Source organism: Cygnus olor, chromosome 3, assembly GCF_009769625.2.
Source record: "Cygnus olor isolate bCygOlo1 chromosome 3, bCygOlo1.pri.v2, whole genome shotgun sequence".
In the NCBI taxonomy this organism is placed as follows: Eukaryota; Metazoa; Chordata; class Aves; order Anseriformes; family Anatidae; genus Cygnus; species Cygnus olor.
This window is the reverse complement of record NC_049171.1, coordinates 92664753-92692189: the sequence shown is the minus strand read 5'-3', so window position 1 is coordinate 92692189 and position 27437 is coordinate 92664753. Positions and strand designations below refer to the sequence as shown.

At 42.5% G+C, this 27437-nt stretch overlaps 2 protein-coding genes across 10 annotated transcripts in view; one reads left to right on the top strand and one right to left on the bottom strand.

The window, feature by feature from the left end:
* Positions 1-21896, top strand: RHOQ (ras homolog family member Q). Of its 2 annotated transcripts, none has more exons than XM_040553468.1 (5): positions 1-221; positions 326-384; positions 14979-15143; positions 15922-16017; positions 16762-17276. In XM_040553468.1, exons 1-5 carry the CDS (start codon positions 80-82, stop codon positions 16792-16794), a joined length of 495 nt encoding a protein of 164 aa, XP_040409402.1. In that variant the 5' UTR covers positions 1-79; the 3' UTR covers positions 16795-17276. The 2 variants fall into 2 exon arrangements, with proteins under 2 accessions (XP_040409402.1, XP_040409401.1); XM_040553467.1 differs by having other exon boundaries at positions 2-221; positions 16758-21896.
* PIGF (phosphatidylinositol glycan anchor biosynthesis class F) overlaps positions 13140-27437 on the bottom strand; it is a 25630-nt gene continuing 11332 nt past the window's right edge. For 2 of the 8 annotated variants that reach the window (XM_040553459.1, XM_040553466.1), the window contains exon 6: positions 17089-17477. In XM_040553459.1, coding sequence (XP_040409393.1) covers positions 17364-17477 — 114 coding nt within the window. In that variant the 3' untranslated portion in view covers positions 17089-17363. Of the gene's footprint in view, positions 13617-17088; positions 23143-23778; positions 27127-27437 lie in introns of those variants that run through there. The other 6 variants (XM_040553460.1, XM_040553461.1, XM_040553463.1 and 3 more) reach the window with 6 other exon arrangements.

The window sequence follows — 27437 nt, the reverse complement described above, 5'->3', positions numbered from 1 at the left end:
GGCGGCGGCGGCGGCGATGGCGGGGGGCCCGGCGGCGCGGCGGGGAGCGGCCGCGGGGCCATGAGGGCGGGCTCCGGCCATGGCCCATGGCAGCGCCGCGGTCATGCTCAAGTGCGTGGTGGTGGGGGACGGCGCCGTGGGCAAGACGTGCCTGCTGATGAGCTACGCCAACGACGCCTTCCCCGAGGAGTACGTGCCCACCGTGTTCGACCACTACGCAGGTGAGAGGGGACGGGGGCAGCGGGGGCGGCCACCCGGATCGCCTCGGCTCGCCTCGGCCCGGCCCGGCCGCCGCCTCACCGGCTCCGTTTCTCCCTCCTTGCAGTCAGCGTCACCGTGGGGGGCAAGCAGTACCTGCTGGGGCTCTACGACACCGCCGGACAGGTGAGACGCCGAGCTGGCCCCGCAGCACCCCGGGGCACACCGCCCCCAGCCCCGGGGGGAGCGGGCAGCCCCCCGACAGCCGCTCCTCCCGACGGGGGCGGTGGAAAGCAGCCAAATGTCACCCTGGGGCGGCGTGTGGGGCAGCCCGGGAGGGGGCTCGGGGCTCGTTTCCTTTTTCCTCTTCTTTTTTTTTTTGCTATTCTAGACAATTCAAGTGGTTCCTCTTGCCGAGGCTGTATGGTGAAAGGCGCTACGTCAGCGTGCATCACGAGTAGTTTTAGCGCTGGACGAGGCGCTTCGTGCCGGAGGCAGCCGCGGTGCAGCGCGCTGAGGGCTCCATTGCTCAGCCCCCTCTCCGCTGTATTGACTTGCACGGCTGCTCTCCTCCGTTAAGGCACTTGCAGCCCTTTGGAGAGGGCTTAGCTGAAACAAAAAAAGCACCCCTTGGTAAAGGGCCCGGCCCCGGGAGGTGCAGGAGACTCCCAAGACAGGCCTGCAGCGTATACAGAAAAGCTGCATGGTTTGTTTTTTTTTTTTGGAAAGTTGCGTATTTCTTACATGAAAACTTCTCGCAGTGTGAGCCTGTGGTTTGGTCTCACATGATCTCAGATGTGCTTCCTTGTCGTAACGAGCAGCTAGTAAAAATAATCTCACCGGACTTGTGTCGGCTGAAGCTGTACATTTTGACCGAGTTATTCCCGTACTTGATTGAACAGTTATTGGCCAAATCAGTGTAACTTTTTAGATTTGCATGCAGCCGTAAGGGAAGCAGCACTCAACCAGTCTTTCATATGTTTGTGAGGCCTGAAAACATTGATAAACTCCATTCTAGGAGAATTATAGGAAACAGCCTCATTTCCAAAAAGCTGGTAGCTGAGGGGTGAGATTCTTACCAAAAAGACTGACTTCACGATTGTGATCTCGCTGATATAAGCACAAACTAGTCCCATTTATGCAAACTAAGTTCATTTGTTATTTCTGTCGTAGCCCTGCTTTTCCGTAGTAAATGTTTTCTCAAAACACAGCTTGTTGTAAAAAACTGCTCAAGTGTGCTACGCTACGAGGATCTAGTGCTCAGGCAAATTAAAGCATCTCGTTAATACACATCTATTTTTCTATCATAAGCATTGGAAAATATAAAAATAAGCACCTAGCGCTAGCATACATATGCATAGCTTATTTGTGGATGCTGTCTCAAACAGCTTGTGCTGACTTGTTACTATTAATGGGAGCGCGTGTTGTCAACTCTGTGTAACCTTAACTAATGTGGTTTTGTGGTATCCCTCGCTGCCTGAACGTGCTGAGTACCAAACGGAGAGACCTTTGGCCTCCTCTAAAGCTAGCAGGGTAAACCGGCCAGTTTGCAGCAAACAGCAATCAAAGGTATTCCTGTTAGCTAAGAAAAACTTTTCAGTGTTAAATTATGTATCTAGATTTGTAAAAAGTTGAAGTAAGCTTTTTTTTTCTTTTTTCTTGTCCAAATTGTGAGAAGTTGAAATCCTAAGCTCACATTACAGCTTCTGATGTACCCAGGACCAGATCTTGCTGTCCTAACTCAGAGGAGCCTTAGCTCATGTAGAGTGTTTTAATGAGGCTACCTTTACAAATATGTCTGGTCTTGGCAAAACTCTCCTTTTAGTCAGCCCTACCAGGTGATATTAAAATCTTTACTGGTATCCTCACCCCAGCTCAGCATATGGGGGGAAGCGGTGGACACCTGGGGCTGCCCACGAAAGCCCCATCCCAACAATCAGCACGACTAAGGAGATTCTCAGGGGGACCCCGTGTAGAGACCCTAGACCAGCAATTTTGTTCTTTTTCCTCCTTCATCAGGGACAGTTTGCTGACAAGCAATTCTTCTAGAGCCAGGGGATAAAAGAAAGCTTACTTCCAAGTTTAAAGATGTATGTAGTTAAGAGCAGAAGAGCCACGAGTTGCTGGTGCCTTCTTCATGTTGAGGAAACAGTCTGCTGCATCTGGTACGTGCCTGCTGTTTGTACAGACTTTTGTACAGCTCGGATTCAATGCTGCTCAAAGTCAGGGTTTCTGTGCCAGTGTACATCGGTGTTTTTATTTCTAATTCTCTCACCCCCAGATAGTTTTACTGTAAAGTACTGGCCTGATAGTATCATTTTCCCCAGACTTGGCAGCACACGATTACTGTGAGCAGTTCGCTGTCTTCAGAGCGTGCCTGTCCCCAGCCCTGGACAGAGCAAGTCGGTACAGCCTGCAGGTCTCATCTCCTGGGGCAGGGAGCGTGACCGGAGGCTTGGACTTCTTGACCGCTCCAAATTCATGCGGCAAGCCCGTGGCAGAGCGAGGAATCAAGACCTTTTGGTTTCTAGCTGGTGCGCAGCAGGCTTATCGGCCTGAAATACTGACTTATCAGCCTGTGGGTGTCTTTAGCTTGCATGGTTATGTATTTAGCAACTTGTGACAGACTTCTGTTTGGCAGAGGGGCTGTAAGCTGTTGAGTTCATGACACCCAGTATGCGTTTCTAGCAAGCTTCTTCACAACACAGGCAATCACACATAGTAACTGCACTGATCACGTAATGCCTCGCGTCTTTGTGCGTTTAAAGTAGGTTGAGAATAAATCCATTAAAGTCCCGTTTTTTCCAGGTTATATATAGCAGGGGAAAATGACACAGTTCACAAGCTTCAGGCTACACGCAGACAGACCTTCCCCCCTTTGTGTGCGTGCGTGCATCCAGGCGCTTTGGCTGAAAATATTGCGGCCGTGGTTCAGCAGAAAATAGCCAGTACAGCTGCTGGGCAGGGGAGGCTTTTGGAGCCAGTTTGGTTTTGCAGCTGTGGAGGCCGGCTCCTGCTCCAGGGAGGCAGATGGGAACTGGTCCCGGTGGTGGCTCTGCCATCCTGAGGAGGACATTCCTCAGGCAATTCCTCCTGGAGGTGGAGCCGCAGCTCCTTTTAGCCTTACTGCTGGGCACAGCCCTTGGCTTTGGCTGGCTCTTGGCTCATCCCCTCGCTCCTCCGCCTCTCCAGCGGATGAGAATGGCAGAGCCTACCTGCATCGCCCAGAGCTGGGAGCAGAAATATGCCGAAGTTTAACTGTGAGGTGCTCACAGTGATGGTGTTTGTGTGCCTTTGGCTTTACAGTCCCCTCTTGCTGGGGGAGAGTAGCTGTGTGCCAGTGCAGTTTGTTATGGAGCATGGGTGCGTGGCAAAATAAGCCTGAAAGGGGAACCATGGCTCCATCAGGAGTCTGCTGACTTCGCCCTGGTAGAGCGCTTTTGAACTAGGACAAGTGATGATCATTTTGATCTTTTGTAATACCAAGCATAATACTGCCAGCTATCATGGTAGCAAAACTTTTGGAGAAATGCCTGTAAGCATTCACAGAGGGGCTGCGTGTCCCCTTGCCACGTCCCAAATGACCGGAGTAAATGGGAGGACACACAGTGTTTGCCTCTAGGGGGTTGTGCTCCACGCTGAAGCCTGCTACTTAAAACGGCAGTCAGGGCTCATCTTCCTCTCCTTCCCTTTTGATGTGGGGTTTTTGTTCGTGATGTGGTCGGTTTCCTCCAGTATGTGCTGACCATGTACCTGTGGAAGCCTTGCGGTCCTGGTGTGTTGTGGTGCGAAGGGCTGTCAGAGCTGGAGGCAGGCCAGGAGGAGGCTGGAGCAGACCAGGGTAAGACTCTCGGTGGCTTCTCAACTGTCACCAAGACAGTAGCTGCGAAACTTGGCTAAGCGCAATATGAGAACAAGCCGCTGCCTCGTTTCGTCAGCTCAGGTTTTGGTGGCTACTCTTGCTGCAGCTGCAGCCACCTTAATTCAGATCCGCTGATATTTTTTTTTGTCATTGTAACTGAGTTAAAATTGATGTTAAAAGCAATTTTATATTAAACTTGGTCAGGCTGCCGAAGTGTGTAAATCTAACTCAAATATTAGTGAGATCAGCGCCTGCCGCAAGGCCAGGTGTATAAACAAATGATTGTAACTGCGAATGAGCCTGTGGGAAAGAGAGGGATGGAGGCATGGTTATTAAAAAGGATGGACACACAACTTGCAGCAGTTGCTATAAATAAGAAAGAGCAGTCATCTTTGTAATTCTTGCCGACTGTTTGTCTTGGCTTTGGTAGGTAGTCCTGGTTTAGCAGGTACCACTTCAGTATCCTGAAAGGAGTGGCAGCTGCTGACCATTTTGGCTGCTCTGTTGTGCAACAGGAATTTCCCCCCTTGGACCACATACGCTGCACGTACCGCGCGGCCAGAGCGCCGAATGCAAACCTGGAGCACGCAAGCACAGTCTCCCGCAACGCAAAACCATTGTAGAGTTACAATCTCTGCAATCTGTAGCACAATTTTGGCAAATCTGAGAATTAAACATCAGCCATTAACACTCTGCCCCCTTTCTGTCCCCCCACCCCGCACCTCCCTCCTCCCACGTGTTCTCCCTCGCTCCCTTCGCATTGCCACGGCCGGGCCGGCAGCTGCTGCGGCAGCCTGCGAGCCCGCTCCGGGCCAGCGTGCTGTCCTATGAATAGCTCGGCCTCAGCCCTTAGGGATGTTGCCAGCCCTGTAGATTGAACGGCTCTACAGCAGCAACTGGCTGGGTGTAGGTAATTGAAAATAGAAACGTGCCCAGATTCCCCCTCTGAAATTTAAGATTTCTAGGCAAAAGGAGGAGGTGATGTGCGTGAGCTTACGGTCTCTATGATGAGAGTTCAGTAGACAAATACTTGAGCAAAGACAGGCGTTCCCTTTGGAGGGAAAGGGACTTTTACCTTCAGATTGGCTTTTAAAAATGCTCTTCCAGTAATAATAATAATCCCAGTGCCAAGCTTACGTTCCAACACCTTGTTGTGAACTGTGATTCACACCTTGAAAGTGTCACATCTTTCCTGGAAAGACAGGTAAGTATTGTGATCACCAGTTGGCGAGTTAGGGATGGGAAATACTGCTCTGAGTTCCCAAAAGGATCCACTGGATGTATGTGGCAAACCCAAGACAGCTGTTCCTTTTTCAGTGTCCAAAGCCCCACAGTGTTTCTGAAGGTTGGGACCGAGTTATCTTAAAACCAAACATAAGGGTTTTGTTTGAAAATGTAGATCCAGAATGTCTTGGCCAAGTGAGCTAACAGCAGGCTGAAGTAAAGAGCCCAAAGCAAACCGAGTGTGAGAAGTTCTCTGAAACTTCAATTTATGATAAAAGCACATGTTTATGAAGTGTTGACCTAGGGAGGCTCTTGCTAAGCACTGATTGTCTAGTCAAGTAAAAATGCTTCTTTTTCTGGGTTTAGGCTGTGACAGAGTTCTCTCCGAATTTTGCTCTTTTACGATTTCTTTGAGTTACAGTGCCATGTTTCTATGCTATCCAAACACCATGATCTAAAAAGGCAATCCTGAGTGCAAGCAATAATTGTTGCTTTTCCAGTATAATGTTATTGCATATCCTCTCACTTCCCAATTTTAAGCTGGTGTGTGCACCTGCGTCATGTAATTATCATATAACCTATGCTGTACTGAAGGCAGCAAGTGGTGGGACTGGGCGAGGTGGCAGGAGCTGGCAGGGTTTTCTTACAGAGAATGCACGAGACCCAGGGAATTTTTGGAAAGTCTGTAGTCAGAGTTCTTGACTGAAATGTCTCCTTCGCAAAGAGCTCTTCATGTTTTGGTGAATATAAAAAGTCTCAAAAATGCACTATTTTTCATTTATCATTTAGCTCCTGAGTCAGCCTCTAAACTACACCTTCAAATAAGCCAAACATAATCTAGAGTACTGCCTCCACAGCAAAGACCTTTCTCCCAATCAATTACTTGGCGAGAAACAGTGCAAAAGGACTTATAACGTCAGCTAGGGTTTGATCCGCAGCTCTGTGTCAGCAGGCACCCTATTGCTGAGCTCAGAGTGCTTTGTTCCCATTCCTTTATTGAGAACACATGGACAAAATGAACATAAAAATTAGTAGCAATACCAACGTTTTGTCAGTCCCAGACATTCAAAATGATGAGTCAGCTATTCCTATCCCCGGACCACACTAGGAAGCACCTAAAAACCTAGAAAAGGAAAACAGATTGGGAATTTTTCTTTTGCCCTTTGCTGGAAGTGGTTTTCCTTTGAGTTTTGTGTGTTCAGGTTTTCTCTGTGTCTGCAGGGGACTGGAAACACCTCTCATTTAAAAGTGAAAAGGATGTTATTTTTCTTCATGTAATCATCATGCTCCAGGAACCTGGGCTTTAAGAAATAATATAAAACACTGATTCCAAATCTTGGAAGTTTTACTGGGAATTATAAAAAAAACCCAATATTGTTAAAATGGATGCTTTGGGACAGAGATTCAGGACTTTTTTTAACCTCCAAATCAGCAGTTACGTTTCTAACAAAACCGTGGCTCCTATAATTAAAAAAAAGAAAAAAAAAAAAAAAGGTGAACTGGGCCAAAGAGGAGGGGAATGACATCTTTTTACTGCTCTGTTCTGCTGTGGTTTTGTAAGTAGTCTTTTGGTTTGGATTGGTGACTGGGTGATCTGTGTTAAGAAAAATGCCTGAATGCTACGTGACGCTTCCAGCACTTCTGTAAAGGTTGTGTCAGTTGACTCATGAGCTGCTGCTGTCCTCGTCCTCTTTTAATCTCCGCTGCATCCATTCTGTAGCACGTGGACAGTGATTCTTAGCAGTGGTCGGCACGTGCTGCTGTATGTATCAAAATGCAGATGGCAGTGTTATTCTCCAGAGCAAAGGAACATCTGTCAGCATCCTAGGTGAGCTTATTGCATTAGATGAATGAAACACAGACTGAATGTGCCTCAAGCAGCTCGTGCTCTAAATCAGATGCAGCCGTGAATGCTAAAAGATCATCTGTAGGGCTCATTGCTCCAGGTTGGCCTGATGTCCAGTTGGGATGCAGTGCTAGAGTGAATTACAGCTGGATGCCAGGAGCAATGTGGGCTGCATCTTTACTTGGTACCCACACATAGCCCACCCATGGGCAGTGAGGTGGCTGTCGTATTCCTCTCTTCAGAAAGAGAAACCCTAGGAGGTTTTTCAGCTGCCTTAGCATCTGCGGCAGTGAAACCACTGGGTGTTTTACCACATTCTTCAATGGCAGCTGTTAGCCCTGACACATCGGGGCTTGACATAAAATGAGATGCAGAAGACTCCTAGGAACACTTTTAATTCCAAAAACTTTCACCATGATGCGTTTATGGAGTGCACGTGATGGCAAAGGTACTCTGGCAGTTTATGCCCTTTATGCAGCTGCGTGATGGGAATTAATCTTGCGGAGTCAGTGTGGTGAAGTCTTAGTCTTCTGTTTTACAAAGCTGTTTCTCAGCACTGGACTGAAGAATGTGCTTTTGGGATTTATTTGTAAAAAGTGAAAGAGAGCGGGACCCCTAACAGACCAGTCTTTGTTGCCATGACACAGATAACTGTATTAAACCATCCCTATTCCAAGGCTTGTTTTCTCAGTGAAAACAGACTTCTTGACAGTCATTTTCTCCTGTAAAAATACAGTGAAAGAACCTGTCTTTCCTAACAGCAGGGTCTGCCAAGGGTCTGACCAGGTCCTCTGTGCCAGGGTGTATTTAATTGTTTTTCCCTGATTACTCAGTGTGAAAGAATGAAAAATCCTGATTGTTCATGGCCGCAGTCACCAAAACTGGGGTGAATTCCTTTTGCAGAGAAAGTGTGAAACTGGTGTGGGAAGAGTGTTACTCATAAGGTCACTGACTGTGAGAAGGAAACCAGCACAGCACCTCAGAGCTGCGATTTCTGCTGGATAAGGAGTGAAAGGGCTTGCCCACGGCAGTCACCCTCCCGCTTCTTAGGAGCTCCTAGTGGCTGAGCAACTGGTATAGGTGTGTTCAGGTGAAAGCGCGCTCGCTGATAGTGCTTGCAGTCTGCTGAATCCACGTTCTGTTGCTCAAGATGCTAAAATAATAAGTCTTGCAGAGAAATATCAGACTTTTAGAACACCAGGAAGAGGCCAGCAAGTTGAAGTTACTGTGGTGATGGAGAGCAGTGTTTTGTTGAAACTGTCTAGGCAAATAGTTTAGTATCACCACATGCCAAGATGTAGGATTTGGACAGTATTTAATCCCACATTAAGACTGGGATCGATTTTGATCAATCAAAGGCAATTTTATGTATAATAAAGGGCATATTCCATCCTTGTCTCAAGGCTCTAAAATCCATCTTAATAGGCTCCATCTTTCAGCTAGTTATTTCTCTATACAGAAAAGCATTTCAGACATGTAAGCAGCTGCGTAGTTCTCTGATATGCCAGAAGGGAAGTTCTGTCAGAAGAAAAATCGTAATTTGCAAACACTGGGCTTTTTCAATGTATAATTCATATGTCCTTTGAACAGCCCTCCTCACAGGAATTTAGAGATGGATTTAGATCAGTTTACTTCATTTTCAGAATACAATGGGAGAGCACTTAGCCTGTCTTCTTGCAGCCTTTTCTATAAATTAAAAATAGCTGCTGGACCCAAATCAGCCGCTTTCTGCATTCCCTGGGAAGCCTGTGTGCACAGGCCCCAACAGGACGACTCTGCCTTCGGAAGTGCAGGCCGTGTCCCCAGAAGCCAAAGGGTCTGGGGGCCTGTGGCGTTCTTTCTCCCTGCAGCCAGGCAGTGATCACCAGACCCTGTTTCGCACGTCCCGAAACTAGGGGCAGCTGTAGGTTGTCTACAGATGTAGGCAACCACAAAATGGAACCTAGCGATCCGCGTGACAGGGCCTGGGCTGCAGGACGGGACCGGCAGCGGCGTCAGGCCATGCTGTGTCAGGCCGAGCTGTGGCTTGCCAAGCGGGCCCGCAGGTGTGCTGCGAAGGGCTACGGAGTGCACGCAGCCCGTGCCGAAATGCTGTGGAGAGCTGGTTTTTAAGGCAGGGAAGCAATTTGTGCTTCGTATAGGGCAGTACAGACCACTTCCCTCTCTCTCCTCCCCCACCAAGTACGTGGTAGAATCAGAAACCACAGTTCAGCCTGGCACCTGAAACCTGCTTCCTGCCGTGCTTCTGGGCAGGCAGCTGCTCCCTGGTTCTTATGGCAGGGCTGCGGGTCAGCCTCTAATTCCAAATAGTCTGGGGGAGACAGTAGGATCTGCCCGCTGGGGTAGCTGTGAGCTGCTGCTAAGTCCCTGGGGCTGTGTTAGACACCACAGTTGTTATGGTTCGCTCGTTACGTTCACCAAAATATTACTGGGGGCCTACTGAAATGGAAATTTCTTTACAGGGAGGAAAACTATGTACATTGCAACCTTGGATAGGTTTGAAATGCACTCCAAAAATGATAAAACTAGAGATTGGCGATCTGTATGGATTGTATAATCTTGTATATATTTGTATTTCCAACCATCCTACTACGAAACAGATTACAACTTGGTCTTACAGCTGGGATTCTGCTCCACAGAAAGCAGCTCGTTACGCATGTGTGCCTCACTGAGACCCCGTGAGCAGCGGTTGTCATTGCCCTGCGCTACACAAAGGCTGGATTCCTCTAGCAACTCCGCCTGATGTTTATTTTTGGCTTCCCCTCTAAAAACAGATGGTTGGGAGCGAGAACCTCCTCTTGTGATTGCTGTTGTAAGCTGTGAAAGCAACAGATGGTTGCTAACGCAGAGGCACAAACCCAGAGTTGTCAAGTTCCAGTTTTTCTTCCAGAGTGGTGCAGGCTTTATTTTGTTCCCCTCCATCCACCTTTTACCTTCTCAGAATGTAAAAGAAATAGGCTTCTCCTTTTGTTTAATAAGAGTATGTCAGCATTATGTGACTGGGGATGTATACTTTACATTTCTTTCCAAGTCATTAACTTTGTTTCTGTCAGAGTACAAAAGTGAGGCCTGAATTCAGACACAAGCATGACACGCCTTGCTCAGGGCTCCAGCCACTGATGTTAATGAAGTACTGGAATTTGGTTTCTGCTGGTTGTTTAAAGACACCAGCCCACATATTTGCAAGGAAAACAAAATGATCTAGGTTCATGTCTTCTTCACTGCCTGTAACAGCAGACTTTAGAGGTGTGCATTTCCCCAAATGTCTTGGTCAAGGTGTGGGATGGTACTGACTGCAAGAAGGCTTCTCTAATTGTCCTTCATGTCTCCTAATGGGATACAGAGACCCTAATCCCGTTCCAGAGGAGGAGAAAGAGGCCTGTGGTCTCACAATATTGAGAGAGGGGTAAGGACCTCGGTCCCCACCACTTTAACTTGGTCAGGGAAGAGGGGGATGCCATAAAACAGGGGCTCTAAAACTGTGGGATCATAGGTATGCCTGTATCTCTGCGTTCAGTTTTCTGATAAACCAAACAAAATCATGCTTATGAGATTATTAGACTTCAGTTTGTCTGAGTTTATTTTTTAAAAATATCCCACTGCATGTAAGCTGTGTACATGAAAAGCTTTTGGAGCGCTTTGCAAAGACTAATGCATTATTAAGCTAGCAACCCCCTTTGGGACACCCTAACAGATGGGAAGATGCAAGTAGAGAGAGAATAATAATTTGCTCAGGGCGACATATTATGTCAGTTGCAGAGTTAGGAATACAGTTTTTGTGTTCTTAACTATGCCTCCCAGCTGATACCCATGGAATTGGGCAAAAGTATTAATTTAAAATCAATTAGACAACTTGAAATACAGCACTGCATTCTGCTTTTGGTTTGAGCAAACCTTTGCAATGAACACCAATACACTGCTGCAGAAATGCAAGGCCATTCTTTAGTCTACGTGCAAAAAGTTCCTCTATTTTTGAGAAGTTAAAGGTCAGGAAAAGAAATAGCCAAATTTTGGATGCATTAAGACAAATCCACCTGAACATCCAAAATATGGTGAAAAACAGTGATTCAGTACTCCAGCACAAGACAGCAGAAAACCTGAAAGAGGCAGATAATGAGTTACTATAGCAGATGGAAAGAACTTTAGACCTAAAGGAGAGACTTGAAGGAGCTGAAGATACAGGCAATGCTAGATTTACCCGTAGAAAATCAAAACTAGAGGGAAATGAAAATTTAAAAGTATGGATTTCCTTTCTCCACTCCTAAAAACAAAACGAAACAAAAACAACCCCAAACCAGTCCTTCCCGGCTTGTAGCTGAGAAGCCAAGTCACCAGTTCCTCCCTCTTGTCTCCTTTCCCGTGTCTCGTCTCTGTTGGCAGCTGTCCTGGGTTACTGCAGAGGTACCATTTAAAAGACGGATGCTCCTGTTGCAATTTAGTGTCTTCAGGAGGGTGTCCATAGAAGATCACAGCACCATATAACAGTTATGAAGCCTACATACTTGCGTCCAATTTGCTTAAACTCATTACAACTCTTATATTTTCAGCATGTTTTTTCTATCTGTATTTATCTGCTTCAGCAGTGAACAATTTTGTTTTAAAGTCTAGCAAATATTGGAGAACGAGACATTTCAGTACAGTCTGGAGTTTTTGAGAGCTTAGTGCATATTCTGATCCTTTGTGGCTTTCTTACCCATCTTATTTATGTTCTTAAAATATTCCAGTTAAATTCTTTAAATATTTTTAATGCCTAAATATATAGGCAGTGCCTCCCCCAATTAGATTGGAAGTTTAATTGCTGTACAGCGCGGTGTGTACATGCACTCAGATTGGAATTTATGTTGACTGACTAGGAGAATTAGATTTTGCCATTGCATTTAATTTTACAATAAGCCACATTTATTTCCCTTACTCTAGATTCAGGAAATAAATTATAATTGAAGCGATCAGATTTTTTCCAGGCTTCTCTAATATTCAGCCTAAATTCATATAGTACTTCAGATTCTTTTACCAAGTGCAGCGATACGTCAGAGAAGGCTTTCAGTTTGGATTGTTATTTTCTGGGGATTTGTTGGAGAACAGAAGGAGCCTTTACACACAGAGGGCCCACTAGAGGCTGGTAACATTGAAGCCAGGCTCTCTCTTAGGAGGATGCAGGACTGGGACAATAAATAGCCAAGTTTTGGATGCTTTAAAACTGATCATGTGGGGGGAGATTACATTAGAATTACCTGTCTTACTAAAACAAGCGGTGGTAGGCCATTATGAGTATCAATACGAACATAATTTTCATAGCACAGGTGAGGTTTAAAGGAGAGCCTGACAGCATTGGCTTGTTTCAAGCAGCAGGATTGGTGGGTATAGCCAAATTCTCTGTTAATTTAAGCAAGCGTCAATGCAGTGAAGTCACTGTAGTGAATACCACGTACGTCTTTGGCTGTGGTACATAAAGTATCCAATCACACTGTACTTGTCTTCAGTTTAACATCTTAATTACGCAGGCTGGACCCACAGCTTGCCCAGTGCAGACGGAGCAGGGTATAAATCAAAAGGCATATAAATAGATGCAGGGACAGGACAGATCAGCAATGAGCACTCCTTAAAAAGCACTAAAATTGCTCACTCATGGATGACCACTGGTGAATGCTTGGGAAGTAAGGTGCACTACCGAGATGTGGCCAAACGTACAAGGATTTGTATCCAATGGGTCTTAAAAATGATAAACTAAACGTAAAAGTTTTGAAGTAAATCATGCAAAGGTAACTTGCCTTTGGGATTAGCAAATGATGAGTATTTGCCAAGAATTTAGTAGATTTAGTAGAGCTGAATTGGAGAGCAACTGATGGATCTGTGCGAGTGTTCCTGCATGCAGATTTTGTACTCTGGGGACCTGTCTAATTTGCAGTTGGGAAGCTTCTTTTAGGATTTTGATCTCCACCCTAGAAAATAGAGTGGCAACTCTGAGCAGGCTCTAAGTGAAATGTAAAATACACACACACACAAAACCAATTGAATGTTGAATAGTTTTGAGCTGCAGTTGTGATTTTAAAAAAAAATTTATTTCTGCTTTCTACGATGAATAGCCATAATGGCTCAAAAGACAAGCTTACTAGGTTTTTCTTCTGAAACAGGACCCCGACACTAGTAGAGAAACAGCAGATCTTCAAAAAGGGCTGTCAAAACGTTTCACAGTAGTTTCAGCTACTGGGGTTGTGAAATGGTGTGTCCATGTTTACAGTTCAGCGTGCTCTGGCTTACTGACAAAACTGCGGAGTGTATAGGACTGGCAGTGAAGTCTGTATAACCAAAATTGCACATGAGGACACCGAAGAGTGCTGGCCAATGGTAGCCTCCTCGCTCGCGCAGAATCTCCTCTTGTGCTTGTTCCTACACGTCTTTTCTCATCTCTTCTCCATTTCATGATAATAGTCCTCTTCCCGTAGCTGCTGACTTCCAGATGAAAAGATGGGTCTAGCAGAAGCTGTTCTGAGGAAGGAAGTTCTCACATGTTTTCTAAATTCTACTGCCACAACCTTAAAAACCTAACATTTAATCAAAGAAGGGCTTTTTTGAGGGTGCAACTATAGGTTAATAATCTGGTAATGTGACAGCTGCCAAGGAAACGAAAATTGGATTTTCTGGCTCGTTTCAAACATGGAGTTGAATTACATTTCTGTCTACATTTAACAAACAAGTAATTCTGCTATTTGTGTGATTTAATTAAGATGGGGAGCTTACGTGGGGAAGAGAGAGGCTGCCTAGCCCCCTGATTAACCATGCACTGGTGTTTATTGCAGAAGAGAAGGCAGAAACCTGTCATCCTTCACTGTCTTGGCAATGACAGGGCTCAGTATTAGTGATACATATTAAAAAACAGAAGTCTAAGGTAGGAATACTAGGGCCTTGATTCACCGCTACAGACCAAAAGAATTCTTGCAAAAAGAAGCTGGGGCATATTCCCTCCTGGCCTTAGCGAAAATATATGGCAAAACCCACTGTCTTTCTCTTGCTAGAGGGACTGTGTCTGTTTGACAGCAGGGACAATGCTCCTAAGTACCTCTGTTGCCAGGGTACTGTATGCACTGGCAATAGGACTGGGGGCTTTAAATGCTGTGCCTCTAAATGACCCAAATACTAATCTTTTCAAACATACACGTTTTTCCCAAAGGGCATTAATGTTCCCTTGATAGTGTTCTTGATCTTTAATTCCTGTTCCTTCCCACTGTTTGCTGAGCTTGCTTATAGAAAGCAGAGTCTGGACAAAGGAGCTCCCTTCTGATCCTTCCTTCCTCTGCCCCAATCATTAGCACAGGACAGTAAAATTTCTTAGCCAGAAAGAAAATTTTAAGGAGGAACTCAAGTATCACTTCTACATATAATCCAAAAGAGCACATTTAAGCTAAGTGCATTAAATAGCCTTAATCTAGCCTAGCTTTGTATAACCTGGGTGGCTCCGTAGCAGTCACAGCTGCTTACTTTTCTTTGGTCAAACAGATGCTAACTTTTGATCTGCAAGCATGTTTGGACTGTAAACTTTTTTTTTCTTTAAATGAAAACTTTTTAAAGAGCAATCTTCCGTATATTCTATTACAGAGGTAAGTTTCTATCGGTTTTAACACAGAGATTATTTTTATATTTACATTTACATATACTTACTCTTACGTGCAGATTTTGTTCTAACAGCCACACTAACTAACCTGGAATAGTTGTAAACACTCAGAAAGTTTGCTTCAACAAACTTCCTGAAGTACGAGTACAGTTCCTGAATATACAATTAATGAAACACTGAATATATAATTAATTAAACAACAATTTAGTATTGCAGATAACAGAATTTTTCTTTCTCAGGAAGACTATGATCGTCTGAGACCTTTATCTTATCCTATGACCGATGTCTTCCTTATCTGCTTCTCAGTGGTAAACCCTGCTTCATTTCAAAACGTGAAGGAAGAATGGGTACCAGAGTTGAAGGAGTATGCACCTAATGTTCCCTTTTTACTAGTAGGAACACAGGTATATCTGTTTCTGTTTTAGTTTATTTAAATCGGTCAGTTCATTGTATGATTTCTTCAGGCTGAAAGTTCAAGTCCAGCAGGACCTGAGCAGCACCTCCTTCTGGCTTTGCAGAACAGCACTAACAATTGCCAGAAACGAGTAGAGCTGCACTGTTTTCTAATAAGCGACTTTCATTTTGTTAAAATCTGCACATCGTAAACGGGGTGGCAAGATTGGCTGCATCCCTCAGGGTGACTTTCTGTAAAAGTCATGGGACTTACTGAATAGAATTGTCTGTTCATACTAACATAGTACTATTGTAGGAGTAAAGGTTGTTCATCTAATAACTCTCCAATATTACTTGGAATACTTCGGTCTGCAACTATTGCTCATATCCATTATTTATGGAAGCAAAGGCTCAAGGGGAGGATTGAGACAATTTCCTCTTGCTTCTTGTGGGCCATGGACTGGACTTCAATTATGAAGTGACCAACATGTTGCTATTATATTTGGGTTAATTTTGCTGCCATTGCTAGATAAGCTTTCTGGTATTCTAACTGAAGAGCTGAATTAGGGAGTGAATGTGTGGTCCTTCTGGATTAAAAGTAGCTCACAGCTTAAATTTCCAGAGCTTTTGAATCAGTAAGGATCCACAATCTGAACCATGACGTGACACCTTTTTTTTGTACATGAAATTCTCCATTAAATAATTATGCTCTAAAATGAGGATGTCATATAACCTGCTGACTTTTGTTTAGAAAAACTATTCCAACATGACTTCAATCTTTCCTGCTAGATTGATCTTCGTGATGACCCAAAAACTCTGGCAAGACTGAATGATATGAAAGAGAAGCCCTTATCTGTGGAGCAAGGACAGAAATTAGCAAAAGAGGTAAACTGGATATCCTACATGAAATCAAGTAGCAAAGAAGCAAAAAAAACATCTATTTTCATCTGACTTCTCTTTCTTTACACTTCTTTTACCAGCCAGCATACGAAACCTTATGACTGGTCACCACTTAACAATATTTACTTATATTGTTGAATACAGTTTAGACCTATGGAGTAGCACTACCCTATTAGTAATAGTTCTAACTTTATGTCTAGAAACTCCTTAAAAACTATGTAAGCGTGAATCAGAGATAATTAAAATCAAAAACTCACAGAATGGTTGAGGTTGCAAGGGACCCTTGGAGGTCACCTTGTCCAAGCCTCATTTTGAAGCAAGATGTTGAAAGCATTTCTAGGAAATTATTTCAGAATGCTATACACTGTTTTAACACACTGCATGGATACTGTTTATCAGAACAGTTTTAGGGAGACTTTTTTGAAACATAAATTGGTTATATTGTTCTTTTTTGCTGTTTAATTATCAAAAATGCCTGAGGACCCCATTGCCAATACAAAGAGTTTATTTAATATGCTTCCTTTATAAACCAAACCAGCTTAAATAAATGCCAGATCTTTGGCGAAAACACAAATCTAGTGTCTCCTACAGGAGGAAGCACATTCAGATAAATTTTCAAGATCACAGCCAAACTTCGTGGTGTCACTATAGAAACAAATTTCTGACGTGCACAGATCTGAACAGCTGAAGTAGATCGCTACTGATTTAACTTATTTTCTTGACAGATAGGAGCCTACTGCTATGTGGAATGTTCAGCTTTAACACAGAAGGGACTGAAGACTGTTTTTGATGAAGCTATTATAGCCATTCTGACTCCAAAGAAACACACGGTGAAGAAGAGGATAGGCTCAAGATGCATAAACTGCTGTTTAATCACGTGAGATACATTTGACAATGGCCAAGCTTACTGTGAAATTCTACTGAATTTAAATACAACGCATTAAGGTACACGGTGAACTTGTTTGAAAGCTAAAACTATGATTCTGCCTTCTACAACCAGTGAAATCCAGAGGAATAAAATCAAACTCAATGAACTTGTAATAAGAAGCCACCACGTCTGTTACAAATATTTTATTAAGACTGGAAGGTACAATCTCTCAGGGTTACATAGTCTAGAGGAAGCAAAAACTGCACCATGTTGAAACAGCATCTGTGTGATGCTATTGAGTGGAGATGCTTGGCCTGAAATACTCTAACTGAATTTGGATAGTCTTCTGCTTTGACTACACATATACATATATATCTAAAAAACAAAACAAAACCCAACAAAAACATTTGCACAGTCTGTATGGAATCTGCACAATGAAATACCTTGTCTCTCTTTGCTCCAGTTATCTGCTTTTGTATGTAAGCTGCTTCCGGTTCCAGTGTATCCACAGAGGTGCAATAATCAGACCAGCCATATAGCCAAAGGTAGCTCCGAGGGAACAGGAAATGGGCCATACCTGAGGGGAGAATGCAAGGTAAAAACAGACATTGAGAAAAATGTTTGTGGTTTTTTGTACTTTGTGAGCACAAATTCTCAGTGTAACCTAGGTACTGAAAGACAATGCAGTCTCATTCTGCTTTAAAGCTTGATGTGCTTTCCTAAAAATGCCAAAAGTGTAACAGTCATACATGCATCTTCATGAACACTAAATGCTGTTGTACACTTTTTTAATTAATACACATTAAAATGTAACCAGGCTTCTGGCTATTGCAGACGTTAGTTTGATATTCCCAAAACTATGTGAAAAACCTGGAAGTATTTATATCCCATGAAGTGTTCAGCTAACCTGACTTCCTGTTCTGCTGCACACATTGGGAAACCTGAAGATTTCTTTGGGACAGTTGGACTCAGTTATCTTTGTAGGTCCCTTCCAACTGAAACTCTTCTATTTTAAGTCTGCCTCTTTCAGTCTTTCCTTCCAATTTCTCATGACATTCTGAAACTTTCAGAGGTGTGTCTAAATGAACTACTCAAATAAGGCCAGAGATTGAGATGAATAGAGGGTTTTTCTTTTGATCTTGAAAAGTAGGCAAAGGGATGAGTTCCCTTTCTGGCTAGCAAAAGGAAGGAAACATAAATTTGGAAACTGAACATTGCACCCAGTTCAGGAAAAATATCATATTTTATAATATAACATAGAATATAAAACATAAAAATGTTGAAGACTCCAGGAGTGTTTTAATTATAAGCTTTATTTCCTGACATAAGAGCTGAGAACTGACTCAATACAGCTGACTCACTTTAACAAAGCATCTAGTATGGAAGAGAAGTAATGGACCCCTCGCCCCCTTTTAAATTGGTATTGATTTGCACGGAGGAAGGGCCAAAACAAAACTGCAACCATTCTATCCTCAGATGTAGCATATTTTACCAGTCAACTACGTGCTGCGTTTGATGAAGGTTCCAACTAAGCTGGCAATTAAAAATATTTATTGTAGAATAAACTGAATTCCCATCCCTCTTCAAAATTCTCCTTTGCACATTGCAGGGTCAATTTTGCACTTCCTGCTGTACAGTTCTTAAGCGAGTACAGACTGCACTCTCCTATTCTTTATTTTTTAAATTAAGGGGGATTTTCCCACCTTCTATAGTACTTGAGACTGAGAAATGCACTAGACATTAAAGAATATATCCACATCTCAGTGCCCAGGCTTTTTTCCTACTTCATTTTGACTGGCAATTCATGACTATCAAATGAATTTACTCTTAATGGTACTGGTTCCTCCTTTCACTCATTTTCCTAGCTCTAATTCTTCTCCTTACTTCGTTATCACTCGGAGAAATATATTTATTCATGTCCTTTGATCATCGGAATTTTTACTAGGAATAAGAGTAACTTATTTTGTCTTCTGCTGTTTCATCTTCACATTCCTTAGCATTCGCAGTTTTATATATTATTTGAAGGTCTTAAGGAGTGTAGCAAAGATGACTATAAACAAGGTGCCTTAGGTACTCTTTATCGACCTTGTTTCATTCTTCCATTTCCGGACATTGTCTCTCTGCTACTTGGTTTTGTTGCCAGAATGTTTTGGCTGGTGCCTCTCAAACCAAAGACTTGCTTGTTTCCATTCATTTAACAGTGGCATTGTAGATCTTCTATAAAAAACCTTGAGATGCTTTGGCATGGTAAGATATTACATGTATGTAAAACTCACATGACTTTGTGGCCTTGGCTAAACTTATGCTTCAGGTAGATCTTTTCAACTTTTAAATAAAATTTAATCAAGTTATTTCTAGCATTTTGCAGGCTATTACGTGTGTGTAAAGGACAAAGCAAAAAAACCTCCCTGTGACCCCAGCTGCTCACTCAGTAACATTTGGTGGAAACGGCAATCAAACTTTCTTATCCGCTGGTGAAGTCAAATACCACTCTAATATCTACTAAACTATGGACAGAGGCTTCACAAGTCAGTGGTCTTTTTTGCATCAAATTCTCTATCTGTGAGCGATCAACGATCCTTCATTAAATTTTACCTACATTAGGTGAATCTGTAGTTGCCTATTTGCTTTTCAGAAGTGTAAGTAGATGTCGGACTCTGAATTTGTCATGTTCCCGTAACTGGTAAATCGATATCCCTGATGACCCATTCACCCTGTATCTTTTGGTATTTTGTGTATAGTGGGCAATTGTTGCTACGATTAAAAGGATCTCTGTTGATTGTTGTAGCTTCTTTTCCTGACTGAATCGCAACTTGGAGCACAGTTTCTCAATAGTTTTTCTGAATTATGTAACCGTCAATGTTGTTGATACCTCCATCTGCCCTCCAAACCACTCGGTTTTTGCTTTGCTTTTTAAAAATCAGTGTTACCTCACAGAAGTTTCAGGCTGTCTCACTTAACGCATAACCTCTGAAATCCAACCCTCACCAATGGCAGCCAGCAAAGGTAAGGAAGGGTTAAAGGTGAGAAACCATACAACACCTCCTTCTCACTGACCGTGAATGAAAAAGAAAAGAAACACCACCCTTCTAGTGCCACAGAAGGGTACTAGGTCAGGTACATTATTAATATTATTATTGTGTCATGTACCTTACACTGGTCAAATGGCCCAAAATAGTTCTGAAGGCAGACTGGTTGGCCTTCTTAAAACTCCCTAAGCACAGGAGTTAAAAGCCTGGATTTAAGAGAATTGGTGTGCTTATGCTATTTTTGCTAACCCTTAAAGCAGGGCAAAAACCAAATGAACAGGTGATGATACTAGCTCTGCACCTTTTGTTCTTGACTGCTGGCCTTTGGACTATTTATAGCCAGATGCACTCAAGGGTATATCTAAAGAAGCAAATTATCAAAGACAGATTAAGATGCGGCTCTTAAGCCCATCAGCTGCACTGAAATAACAGTCCTTCTGGATGCTTTTTGCTCTGTGGCAAATGCAGTGCAATTTGTCTAAGAAAGCGGATTGCTTTCCTTTGCATTAGCTGCTGGCCTCATTCTTCTGAAATCCAATCACTTTCCACTGGACCTTCTAAAATGAATTTGACTTGCACGATCAGTCTGCTTTTGCCCTGTCTTCAGTAGTTTCTCTTAAACTTGGTTTGGCGTCCCTGACTTAGTATTAACTAAGTGATAAATATCTAAGCAGCTGATACCCACCTGCCTTTTTCAAGAGCTTCCATTCCACTTGTTTAATGTACCCAACTTGTAACACAGCCCTTTCTCCTTCTGAGCACTACTCAGCTCAGTGTCTCCTACTTCATGCCCCTTTTTACCATGGGGAAGCTGACATACCCTACTCCATCACTGATGTCATGCTTGGGCTGGGGCAGCAGCAGGGGAATAAGATGTTAGGCACCACTGCCTAATTAAACGTTTTTGAGGGGGAAGGAGTTGGGCTGGATGGAAAAATATGGGGAGCGTAGGAGGCAGGACAGAACATTCTTCAGGAAACTGTCGTGAAATACCTTGTGTATCCCAGCAGCTGGGAAGCATCAGCTTACCATCCTCACAGCCTAATACAAAAACTGTCAGTTTACATATCAAATGCATGAGGAAACAGGCCAGTTCTAACAACCTGTATATGATTACTAGGAAGCTGAACAGGGGCTTGGCAAAAACAAATCCCCACCTACATGCTCAAGAAGCACACAAATTGAATTTTAAGGGACAGAGCAGAAGCCAATGATTAATAGAAAACAATCCTGACTTCTGCTGTTTCAATTGTCTTTTTCCCTTGTTCTTTTCATCTGGCATCGGTGATAGGACTTAAAAAGAATTTCTTTAGGCTAGCTAAACAGGCACTGCAGAATTGCAAGGTTTCTATTATATATAAGAATTTATCTTAAGAACAAGGACTCAGAACAGAAATTGCCAGCCTTTCAGAACATAAACGAGCTAGTTTCCCAAGTGCTCTTTAGAACACCTATGAGCTGATGTGTGAATGCTTAGCGCATTGCATGGAAAGCAGAGCATGTTGCAGGATCACAGCAAGTACTATGCACATAACTAATTAAATCAGACTTCCGGCTGTTCCGGCTGCATGACAGTTTTGTCCTCTACTATGAGTCTGCAACTTGCATCCCATGCAGCGGTAATTACATAAACACTGATAATGACATAAAGGCCAGATTCTTACAGACCAGAGCAGTAATACTCTAATAAAGTTTTAAAGGATATTGTAAAGTAAGCAGCTGACTGCTGGAAGTTTAATTACATAAAGGCAGTGGGGGCAATCTACTGTTTGGTTTGGGTTTTTTGTTTGTTTGTTTTCAAGTAAACCAGTCCCATTCTCTAGCTGAGTGCTTTTCTCATATTCCTAAACTAGGAATTTTTTTTGTATTGTTGCTATTTCAAAAGATCCATTTTTGACTGTCAATTGGAAAGCTATGTAAGATTTTTGTTTCATTTAAAAACTGAATAAATGAGCACAAAGACTTTCCCTCTGTTTCTAACATGCCTTAAATTGCAGATTGCTTAACCTGTACTGCTTTAAAAAATTCAGTACGTACCTTTAATCTATTTTGGTTGCGTGAACGTTAACAAAAAGTGTCTTATCACATTGTACAGACTGTGTATGTTGACAAGCACGTGCCGAGGAGAAGAAAAGTGTGAAGTTTTTTTCAGGCTGGTATTTGTAACTAGAAGTTGTTTTTGTGTATTTGTGTTCTAAAATTCTAGCAAGCATAACTGCCTTTGTCCTCACCATTAAGGTTTACATTAAGAAACATACCTTTAAATAAACAATGAAAACCCCACTAAAGTGGAACCACGCTTCTACCTCTGTTTAAAACGAGACAAAATAAATCAAAACTAAACAAATTAAAAACAAAACAAACACCCACTGGATAGTGTCCTTTCTAGTCACATAAAGTAACTTCTGTTACAACAGAACTTTCACAGTAATAGATGCTAAAGCAAAAACAGGAGTGAAACTCTGAGTTGTGTTAAGAATAACAACGTAGTCTGAAAATGTATAGTTCTGTTTCAGCTTACTCAAGTAACCACAAAGATCTGTACCCAAGATTCTTCATGGATTCTTTTTCAGGTTGGAACTGTCCAAGAGGTTTGTGGCCAATATTTAGAGTCACTGGCTAGCTACATGGCAGTCAGTCAACTCAGATATCTGAGTTCTATCAGTTCTATCTTGAGTTCTACCTATTAAGTTTTAGTCATCTAGTATAAAGTAGGAATATACACTTCACTGTCACCTAGTGATATAAAAACACTGTAGACAGAATATGTTTTCAAAGCCACTTTTTATCATTATCAACAGTTACTACAGATCAAAGTTAATGCTATGAAAAAAACAGGTGGGCACGTACACAGTGAACTTAAAGACGTTTTAAAAGTCTGGAGTCAAAATATGCAATAAAAACAGGAACTTCACTATTTGCAAAATTTGGTTATTGGCAGTGATGAATGAGATGTCTGGAATACTAGTTGTACAGCATATAGAGTGCAGATGAGGTTTTCATCTTCAGTTATACCATCTTGTTCTGCAACTAAATTACCTCAGGCTGTGCAAAGAAAGGATGCGTCCCATAGCATCTAGTACCACCTAAATGATCCCACTCTGTTTCGGTGGTGTTTTTCTTTAGAGGTTCCACTTCTCAGATGATACACAAAGCTCAGATCGTAATCACAAGTGGTTACTGAAAGCACACCATCAACCTGAAATAGTCAATCTAAAAACAAAACAAGAAACTGCAGCAAAGGCAGTTATTTCCTATTTCTTTGCTGGAACTATCCCAACTAGCGTTAATCCTTACATAACTGCTGTGTATCAGAGGGCTAGAAGTAATCAGAGATGAATGCCCGACTTTTTAAAACTTCTGAACATCATCTAGAATAGCCTTAGGTAAGCGATCATAATTAAGCCTCAAAAATTATTTGTAAAATTTCTTACAAATTTGACAGTAATCACAAAACACTGGCAAATAGTTACTCTACCAGTCTGACATTTGTAATAAGCCGAAACATGTCTTGCAGAGTAAGTCTTGAAAAGTGTGGGTTTTTTTTTTTGTTTGTTTGGTTTGTTTTTTTAAATACAGAAATGTTAACTACTGTAGGGACTTGCATTCCTGTAAGACAGCTATCTTTACATTTTTACCTTTGCTGAAGATAGGTCTGCAGAATGAAGCCTATAACCAAGAAAGAAACACAGAGTAGGCCTCCCTGACCAACTGTTCTGCACTGTTACAAAAAATATTTTTTTTCTGAAAACCAGCAGATGGGCAATAGGCATGGCCAAATGAGATATAAAAAAGTTACTTAAAGAATAACAACAGAATAATGAAAAATGAATCATCAGGACACCAAATGACTTTCAGCAATATATTCTGTAATTCTAACAAATGCTTTATACATTTTTCATTTCCTTTCTGAAACACTATTCAGACAATGAATGTCATTTTATTTCCAAACCAATATTCTGTTCCTATTAAGTATTATTTACCTAAAGTTGTCTGTTATATTCTAAAACATGCATTTTACATTATTAGATTTAAATGTAGACAGGCCCACTAGTCTGAATATCCCCTGTATGCAATATTTTTCACAATATGAACAAGGAAAATAAAGTGAAGATTTTCTGAGAAATCTGTAATTATCTTGGTTTTGTTGTGTGTCGCAAGAGGTATGCCTAAAGAACCAATGTTTTCTTTGGTTTGTGAGCATCTAAGGATGAATCATGATGTAAAGGGATGACTACCGTATCATTTTTCAGTTCTCCTGTTAAGATTTAAAAGATGTTTAGATGTAGAGCTTAGTGATACGGTTTAGTGGAGGACCTGTTAGTGTTAGGTCAGAGGTTGGACTCGGTGATCTTGGAGGTCTCTTCCAACCTAGATGATTCTGTGATGCTGTGACTGTGGGAACAGATGCTAGTACTAATACAAACAGCTGAGGACTGGGAAGCTCCAGGAACCCAGAAACCAACCTACAGTTTTGTTGTTCTCCTTAATTGCTCTTTTAAAGCCACAAAGCAGCAACAAAGTTGCATCAGAAGAATCGCTGTATGTATCAGGATGGTGATTTGGAGAACAGGTGCGTACCAGAACAGTGAAGGCAGCTGTGTTCAGTACTCCGCTGAGCATGCTATGCTGCAGCATACTGAGTACTCCCTTTCTTTCTTTCCTTCAGTCGCATTGCTTGCTTCATGTGAGTGGCTACAGGCCATTTGCATTTGAAGCCACCTCCATGAAAAAACTGACTTCACAGGAGTGGCTTTAAGAATAACACACTCCATTCCCTGAACTGTACGACAGTTAATTTAAAAGTAGACTTTAAACATTTCAAAATTGTCTACAGCTTGAAGTGTAGAAATAAGGTTCAATAAAAGTGTCTGGTAAATCCCGATCAAGTGGAAATATTTATCAATCCAAAATGCAGTGCTTAACTTTTTCTATGAATCTCAGGTTACATTACATTGTTGTAACAAAGCTAAATTGATAGCAATAGTACTTTTTATTCCAAATCCATATAGTATCTCCTGAATGTCAGAGGTTTTTGCTAACTTTTGACATTTCAGGGCTACAAACAGAGCATAAGGACAGTAGCAGCAACTTTTTGGTTTGCTTTATGTGATATTTCTCAACTATTGTTGACCCAATTCTTGTAGTAACAATTTTGCCTTTTCTACAATACTTTAAATAATGAATTGCCTTTACATTATAAAATACAGAGGCAGCTGTGTTTCCATAACACACTGTTACACCACAAACATTAACCATAACCAACAGAAACATTAGATCCAGATTTTGCAACAAGCGGTCTTAAAGGCTTTAATGCCACCCTCTAAAATGATCACAGAATCATAGAATATCCTTAGTTGAAAGGGACCCACAGGAATTGAGTCCAACTGGCTGCACACCAGACCACCCAAAATGAAGCCGTATGTCTGAGAGAACTGTCCAAAGGCTTCTTGAACTCTGGTGGGCTCAGTACCATGCTCACTTTCCTGGGGAGCCTGTCCCAGTGCCCGACCACCCTCTGGGTGCAGAACCTTTCCCTAACACCCAGCCTGACCCTCCCCTGTCCCAGCTCCGTGCCGTTCCCTCGGGTCCTGTCGCTGTCCCCAGAGAGCAGAGCTCAGCGCCTGCCCCTCCGCTCCCCTCGTGAGGGAGCTGCAGGCCGCCATGAGGCCTCCCCTCAGCCTGCTCTGCTCTGGGCTGGACAAACCAAGGGACTTCAGCCACTCCTCATACGTCTTGCTCTCTAGACCCTTCACCATCTTTGTAGCCCTCTTCTGGACACTCTCTAATAGCTTTATGTCCTACTTATACTGTGGCACCCAGAACTGCACACAGCACTCAAGGTGAGGCCGCACCAGCAGAGCGGAGCGGGACAATCCCTTCCCTCAGCCAGCTGGCAGTGCTGTCCCTGATGCACCCCAGGACACAGTTGCCCCTCCTGGCTGCCAAGGCACTCTGCTGGCTCAGGTTCAACTTGCAGTTGACCAAAACCCCCAGATCCCTTTTCTGTGGGGCTGCTCTCCAGCCTCTCATCCCCCAGTCTGTATAGTAACACCCACATAATAAATAAGGTCTAAACCACACTTTCTGTTCTAGAGGAGAACCATTTCCACTATTTTTTCAGTTTGTGTGCAACAAAGGGTCTAAAATACAAAAACAAAACAAAACAAACAAAAAAAAAGTGAAACTTGTCCTGATCTCGAAACCCAGTCCTGGGTCCAAACACTGACCTATTCCATTTGAATCCCCTTTTTGATTCTGAGACAGATAAATCCAGAATTGTAATTCTCAAGCTTTCTAGTTTTAGACTAATATAAGAAACAGCTAATGTCAAAAGCTTGACAGCTTAATACTTTGTATATGCACATTCCTAGAAGTAGTTTAGTTTTGATTGGGTTGTAATTACTTTTGAGCCTACATTAAGATCGCCATGATTTTTTCAGACCTGGTTTGGGGCTTAATCTGTAGGTGTTCCTGTAAGCGTACCAGCTGGATTAGGTTCTACGCAAAACACTCCCAACCCATGTCTTTCGGAGGGGGGATTTTTGGTTTTGATTTTTTTCCTCTTTTAAAGAACCTCTTTCCGCAACTGTGTTATGTACATAACTATGTTATGTATTTTTTATGATCAATAAGTCAGTGCTTGGATCAATCACTCAGTAGACAGGCAATCAGCACTAAAGATTTTCTTCCCAAAGCAAGCAGATTTGCAGCAACAGCATAATCCCTTATTAGGACCATTTTTCTTTCCTCTAATTTAGGCAGAAGACAACACCTTAAAGCACCTCTTCTTTTGCATTGCTACTGTGAAAGAGTCTACCATGAGCTTCTGTAATTACCTGACATCGGGTAGCAAGAAGAATACTCTTGCACAAAGAGGTTTCGTTGCTTGTACTCAGAACTTCTGAGAAATGACATAAACGTTTCTTGGCTCCGAAGATTTGAGACAGCGATGCAGAGCTACTACATGCAACCCAGTACCTGTGTTATCGAATTCATACTCGGAGGGGACAGAAGGACAAAACAGTCATGTTAACCCTTGCAAAAAGTTCAGTGTTTCCATGAAGCTCATTCATACACACGTCAACTTGGCTGAAGTAGGAAGCAGTGTTTCTGGGCAACTACTGAAAATGCCTGGCCAGGACACTTGCACTTTTTTCCCCCCTGTGCCTTGGTGACCAATACTTAAGAGGTCACCTTCAGGAAAACAAAACAAAACAAAAAAATAAAATAAATCAATAGATGACTGCGGACTTCTGACCAAACGGATTCTCTAAGCAAGCTACTTTAAAGGAGGTTCACTTCTGCCTTCAAGATGTGTTACAATTTTGGTGCTTCACTTTGTCAGTTTTCTGCAAAAATTTAATTTTTAAAACCTTTATATTTTATAAGGAGCTTCTTTCATCTTCCCCTATACAGCAGATCCTAAAAAAATTAGCATTTAAAACTGTAGTTTTCAAAGACTGTTGGAGTGGCAGCCTGCACAAGTGATAAGCAAACTTCTCTAT